This window comes from Marmota flaviventris, chromosome 10 (assembly GCF_047511675.1).
Source record: "Marmota flaviventris isolate mMarFla1 chromosome 10, mMarFla1.hap1, whole genome shotgun sequence".
NCBI lineage: Eukaryota > Metazoa > Chordata > Mammalia > Rodentia > Sciuridae > Marmota > Marmota flaviventris.
The window spans coordinates 94,796,614-94,803,998 of NC_092507.1; the positions used below are offsets into that span (position 1 = coordinate 94,796,614).

Below are 7,385 nucleotides of genomic sequence, written 5' to 3' on the forward strand. Positions count from 1 at the left end.
ATTAGCTTTTGAATCAGTAGACTTGAGTCTAGATTGTCCTCATCAATGTGGGTGGGCATCATCCAGTCCTCTGGAAGGCTGAAGAGAACAAAAATATGAAGGAAATTAAAAGAAGTTTTACTTTCAGAATGGAAGACTTTATAAAGACTGATATCCTAATTGGATGGAGAGGTGGAAAAATATAGACTGTTAGTCAAGAGGGAGTTGACTACAAGGTTTCTGCAAGGCAATGCAAATCTCTATTTAAAGAGACCCTCAGACTCAGAAATTTCGATTCCTCAAAATTTGTCCTATGAAGATATGCAACTCAAAATGAAAGAAAAAAACATGAATACCCAGGGATTCACTACAATTTCACTTATAATCATTTTGAAACTCTGAATAAAATAATAAACAATAAAGAATTAGTAACACATGCTACAATTGTGAAATGGAGTATTATAAAAATCAATCAAAAATTCTCAAAACTTTTGGTATCAAGATGCTTTTACTATCTTAAAAATTATTAAGGACTCCAAAGAGCTTCTGCATAATATCACAGGAACCATGGAGCTATAACTCACAGATCTTCCTTCAAGGGGTCCTGCTGTGGGGAACACAGCTGACTTGGCATCCTCTAGTCTCTTGCCTTGGCACCTTCAGATGCACCAGAGTGAGCTCCACTACCATCATTTCCCTTGGCTGCTTTCAGCCAGTGACTGGACATGGTGAGGAATTCAAGCTGGATCATTTCCGGACTTGCTCACAAATAACGTTTGGCTGGATCCCTATCAGCCTGGCCCAAACTTTGGCAGAGCTTCTCTGTTGAAGTTCTTCTTACACAGTCCTTCCTCCCCTCCCCCATGAACGAGGAGGGAAAAACTGGATCCTAGTTAACTAAAGGGTCAATATGGGTGCAAAACCAAAACAGCAATATTACATTGCATTACAGCAACATCTAGGAGCGGCCTTGAAAAATAGTAGAGAAAGAAAATCTTCCTAGTGGGAGGAATCATTCACTTTGTATAGAAAGAGAAATCTCCTTACGTGAGAAGATAGGTAATCACTGAACTAGCACATGGCCTGTCCAGTTCACAGTAAATACTGTTCAGCAGTTGGCCTAAACCAAGGAATTCACTGGCCATATCATACACCACATATCTTAGTCCATTTTCTTGTCACTATAACAAAGTGATTGAGAACCAAAAATTTATATAGTGTGTGTGTGTGTGTGTGTGTGTATGTATGTGTATGTGTGTATATGTATGTATGTGTATATATATATATATGACTCTGGAGGCTGGGAAATCCAAGAGCATGGTGTTGGCTTCTATTCAGTACTTGGTGAGCGCCTTCCTGCTGCATCATGACATGACGGAAGACATCACACAGCAAGACAGAGCAACATTCTAGCTTGCATCTCTCTTCCTCTTCTTACAAAACCACTAATGCCATTAGAGGGACCTCACCCTCATGACCTCACTTAATCTGAATAAATTCCTAAAGGATTCTTCTCCAAATGTCATTAGCATATGAATTTTGGTAATAAGTTTCTAACACATGAATTTGGGGGGTACCCATTCAAAACACAGCATCAGGCCATCTAGGAACAGCCAACCTCACAGAATAGTGGAATGGTCTAATGAAAGCACAACTGAAGAGCACAACTAGCAGACAACATTTGACAAAGATGGCCTTGAGGATACAGTGTATATGCTCTAAAGGAGAACCTCAATGGGAAGAATAAATAAGTGTAGCAACCAAGAAGTAAAAGCAGGAGTGTCCTCACCATCACTCCCAATGACCCACTGGGGGACTTTTTCCTTTCTATCCTCACAACTCTCAGTTTTGCAGGATTAGTTTCTGGCCCCTGAAAATGACATATTCTTGCTAGGGAACACAGCAAGTATCCCACTGAACTACAGACTACAGGTGCCTTGGGACATTTTGTATTCCTTGTGTTCAGAGACCAATAGGTAAGAAGAGACATCACCAAGTTGGTAGATGTAAATTGACTCCAATCAGCAGAAGGCAGTGCTGCTTGACAGAGAAGAGTATATATGGAACTTGGGTGATCCACATGGATCACCCATCCTGATGCTCCCTTGATCAATTATAACTATGCATGGACACATACAATACTGGCCTGAGAATCTTGAACCCCTCAGGAATGAAGGTAAGTAACAAATACCTGTAGATATTATAGCTGTGGATGAGTGGGATTTAAAATAGATAGTCAAGAAGGGAAATAGAGGTCTAGTTATAACCAGCTGCAGCCATGGGGACTGAAGTTTATCTCATGGATATCCTTCAGGAAGAGAAGCCAAGAACCATAAAGGAGCTCTCTTCTAAAGCTATGCAAAGAAGCACATCTCTCTAGCACAAGGAGTGGTCACAGTGGTGATCAGGGACATGAGTGGCTCAGCAAACTTTCCAGAACACCTGTCTGTAGAAGCAGAGTTGATGGACAGCCTATTCCTGCCAAATCTTTGAATCTGCAGCACTCATGCTAAGTTCACACTTGCCTTGGGCTGCTCCAACCAATGTCTAGGCACACTGTGGGCACACTGGTGCCCACTAGCACTGGGCAGCCAGTGCAGGACTGCCTTAACTGCATTTCCTTAGTCACTACCCATTAACCTAGTTGAGACTTTCTAACAACTACGCTTGGGACTGGAGTTCTTCCTAAATTAATCCTTCTCTCTCACACTCTTGAGCACTTGCCTAGCATTCCTGAAGCTCTGGGTTCAATCACAGTCCTTTTTAAAAAACAAAACAAAACTTGTGTCATGGTCTAAAGTCTAAAGACATCCCCTCCCCCATCTTACTATTGTTCCCTCTTATCCCTCACAGGCACAGGCATTTCTCCCAATAAATCTTTTGCACACTCAATCCCATTTTGGTTCCTGCTCCTTGGAGGATAAGAACTGATGCAGTTAGTAGCAGGAGAGATCAAAGACAGAGGCAGTGACAAGAGCTGGGGGCTGGCTCACTCACTGCCCAGTAGACAAAGAACATCTCATCCTGACTAGAGTGTGGGGCACATACTATCCTTTGCACAAACTGGGACCCAAATGCTAAAGATTTCACCAGAGGTGACCTGGGAAAACTAAATGGCTAAGAGAAACACTCTGGCTCATGGCAATGATTCAGGCATATTAAAAATATGGGGGAACAGAGCTCAAAGGGTAGGAAAACGGTATAACGTAAAAAGGAGCAATTCACCAGGGAGAGGTAACAATGCCAAATTTGAGTACACCAGCAGCAGAGTCTCAAAATATAGAAGAGAAAAAATTGGTAGAATTGTTAAGAGATGTTGGTTAATCCATGTAGAGGGAGATGGACACCTGTCTTTCATTAGTAGTAACAGAAACAGTTAAAGGCTAACAGTTGTTGAATATTTATGACATACAGATGTTAGTCTCACTACTTTTATATTTTAATTCATTTATTCTTCATTATAACACAGTGACATGGTATTATTGTTACTGAGGCCAGAAGAGTTAAGAAAATAGCCTCAAGTTAACCAGCAGAAGTAACAATCATGATGTAAACCTATGCAGCCTGACTGAATCTTCCTTATTTTTTTACTACTTAGCTATTCATGTAGAAAGATGTTTATCTTATTTTATCCAAAACTTCTAGTGATCATACAACATGTTTTTGGCTATCTTGTCCTACCTATGCTGGAAATAGAAATTCTAATAACTTATTTAAAGTTTTCTTTTTTATTATCAAAAAAATGGGCCACTGCTTTGTGAGTCGGAGTATTTCAAGTTATAGCCTTAAATCTTTTTGTATTACTTTGTTCAATGAATAAAACAGGATCCACACCCATTCTCAAAAGGGCTAGTCTCAGTGGAAGCCACAATAATCAAATAAAATAAAACCACTTGAAAATTTTAACAACAAAGATATGTGAGACAAAGGACCTACACATAGCAGCAAGTAACCAACTCTTCTCTGGAGGGTAGCCCAAAAGGCATGCCAACGATGAAATTATATTTACCCCAAATTAAAACAATGCTTACCTAATTATAAAACTTGCATTGCAATCATTTTTCTAAATTGAAAAATGAATAATACAAAAGTAAAATGAAAAAAAATTAGAAAAAGCAACCTAACTCCTATAATCCAGAAATATCCATTAACCTTTTATGGAAGTGCATACCAGTCAGAGTAAGAACTCTGGGAATGGCTAGTAATGCCTGGCCTGAGCACAGAGATTGAGATCGCATGTATGAATAAAATACATTTTATGTATCTTTACTAAATATACACACATATGACAGTGATACATATGTGCCATTCTGACCCCTATGTCTATATATACACGGTTTTATATAACTTATTTTGTAATATGCTGTTAAACTCTTTTTTCCTGATTTTGGTTCACTTTTTATTAATCAGTCTTGCCAAAGGTTTGTCTATTTTATCCATAGTTTCAAGGAACCAACTCAAAAACATACACTAGGAAATTTAAAGTACACTAAATAACATGTGAGTCAAAGATATAGTCATTTTGGAAATCAGAAAATAATTGAAACTAAATTACAAAAATAAGTAATTCCAAAAATACTTGTGGGACCCAGCCAAATAAGTGATTAAAGGGATATAATATCTCAAAATTCATGAGTATGCATTTGATTCAAGAAATTAGAAAACAGGCAAATGAGTAAACCCAAAGAAAGCAGAAGGAAATAAACAGAAATTAATCAAAGAAAATAATCAGGTTCAGTCAGCAAAAAAGGACCAAAAGTTGTTTCTTTCAAAGTGTGAACAAAATAGACAAATCTATGGCAAGATTAAAGAGGGTGGAGGAGGACAGATATCAGGAATGAAATTACTCATCTACAGATATAATCACAAGTTTTATAAAATCATGATTAATATGAACCTTGGGCAAAATGGGCAGTTTCCCAAAAAACAAACAAAACAAAACAAAACCCTTGTAACTAACTAAATCTAAGTCAAGAAGAAATGGTAAACTGAGAGGTCTATAACCACTAAAGACATTGAGAGAGGAGTTTAAAATTCAAGTTTAGAACAGTTGTTGGCCCTCTAGTAACCCAATCACTTTCCCTCTTGGGGTAGGGAATGCCACAGTATCCTCTTGCACTCTATCAGGGGTTGGAGAAGTTCCAAACATTGTATCTCCACCCAGCTAAGGGGACTGAACTTCAGGAACACAATTAAAATGACTCAGAGGTCAAACTGCTCAGCGACAGGCCAATCCTTCAAACCAATCCATATACTCAGGGTATTGATTTAAGAATGTCTTAAATACTAGAATGTCGCCATTCCTCCTCAACAAGTGGGGAGAACCACTGGTTTCCAAACAGATTTGAAACAGTGAATATCACTGGCTATGTAACAAAGCTGCTTCGAGGAGACACAAAATGAATCTTTTACAGAACTAGGGGCCCATTTAAGTCTGATGGCTAAAAAAAAAAAAAAAAAAAAAGATTTAAAAGTTTGCAAGACTACAACAGGCAAGTAAAGACCCCGGGATGCATTCAGAACAAAAGTGTCATGGGAGTGGGTTTAAATTGTAATAGCGTCCGTGGGCCAGAGTGTTCACAACACTAATGTTATCCTGGAAAAATACCCTCAGCCTTTCAGTCCAGCTTCTGTTATGGGGCTAACTGGCTGCGCGCCTCTTTCCGAGTCTCTGAACCCATCCGCGGGCTGGAAGCCACAGTGCCGCCTTCTTCCTGGCAGAGCCTTGGGCCGCCACCCTCCAGGATTCTGGCAGCGTCCCCAGAGTGCCTGCAGCCCTCCCAGCGCTCCAGCAGCGCCCCAGCAGGGACCCACCTCCTCAGCGTCCTGGCCCAGCGGGATGCCCAGGCTCTTGAGCCCCTGCTGCAGCTCAATGATGTCCACAACGCCGTCCCCATTGCGGTCCAGTGCCTGGAAGAGGGTCTCATAGCGCGTCGGCGGCTCCGCGTCCTGGCAAGCAGCCGCGGGCAGCACAAAGCTCCTCAGCCAGCGCAGCATGGTTCCGGAGGCGTGGGGCGGCCCAGCTCAGGAAAATCACTGGAGGTGGAGGCCGAGGGCCGCTCGAGTGCGACCAGGACCCGCGCGAGGCCTGGCTGGGAGGGGCCCGCGGACGAACAGCCTTAGGGGCGTCGGCGGAGGCGAGGCTTCGGCTTGGCACGCAGGGCGCAGGAACCCAAAGGCTGCCCGAGAAGGCTCGACGTGCAGGGTGTGGCCGACCAGCTGCTGCTCCGGGAGGAGCTCCCCTAGCGCGGGCCTCCTCGAGAGGCCTCCGGGGCTGGGCTGGGCTGGGCAGGCTGCAGGCAGGAAGTGAAGTGCTGCAGTGTGGGGCGGTTGGGGGAAAGGTGTCCCGCTCTGTCCGGAGTCCAGCTGTAAGGGAGGGAGCCCCAGAAAGTTACGGGCTTTATCGTTACCGTATTAATGGCTTGCCGGTAGCTGGCTTGAAGTGCGGGTAGCTTATTTTAAAGGTCCCCCTCCGACTTGGAGCATTGACCAACAATTGCCCAAAGGTGGCTCTCTGCCTGGAAAATGGGCCATGTCGGGCTCATCTCACACGGATCTGTAACTTGTAGGGGTAACTCCACAGACATCACACACCTCGCGGCTTATCTTCCATTCACAAAAACAAGAGTGGCTGAGTGCATAACCCGGAAATCTGCTTTAGGAAGCAGAAGAATGAAATCCGAAAACATTTTTTAAAAAGCACATGGAAAGAAGAAAGGGGAGGGGGCCCATCCATTCAGCTGTGGTGAAATGAGTGGCTGCTTTAGTAAATAGCCTGGTAACTAAGTAACCACGGGTGACCTGCCTGTGATAAAGCACTTGAAGAGGCTGCCCTGAGACTGTATCTGAAAACCTCAGACCCCTCCCTCCCAAGATGGGTGAGGTTCTGAGGTTTGGCATTTACTACCCAGGTGAGTCACAACTTCCTGCTACATAAAGTGGGATAATATTAGAAATGCTGGATTTATGAAGACAATACCAGAGTCCTAGTCCTTTAGCTGTATGAACTGGGAGATGTGGCATAGCTTCTCCCAGTGGCCTCTCATCAGGAAAATGAATATGAAAAATTAACTCACAACAACACATTGTATATTTTAAGTGGAACATCTTATACTCTAAAGCACCAATAGTGACATGCCCTTAATGGTAATAATTGTCCAATCACATATGCTTAATAGAAACTGGCTATATCCTCTTGTCTGCAGGAGTGAAAACAATCTGTACTTGAGATAGACTCTCCCACATCCTTTGAATCACTAAACAAAAACCAGTTATTCCACAAAAGTCAGGAAAGCAGACCCTGAGTTTAACTCCCCTCATACCATTTCTTACGTTAAAGACATACTCTACTTGAATCTAGCATTTGTAGTTAAGGACTGCCTGAAAACAGTTTATCTGTTTATGTT

General features: G+C 42.3%; 1 protein-coding gene across 1 annotated transcript in view; it reads right to left on the bottom strand.

Moving 5' to 3' along the window:
• Slc25a24 (solute carrier family 25 member 24) overlaps positions 1 to 6,233 on the bottom strand; it is a 48,311-nt gene extending 42,078 nt beyond the window's left edge. Inside the window, exon 1 of the mRNA XM_027943158.2 lies at positions 5,794 to 6,233. Coding sequence (XP_027798959.1) covers positions 5,794 to 5,976 — 183 coding nt within the window. The 5' untranslated portion in view covers positions 5,977 to 6,233. The remainder of the gene's footprint in view (positions 1 to 5,793) is intronic.
• Positions 6,234 to 7,385: the final 1,152 nt, after the last annotated feature.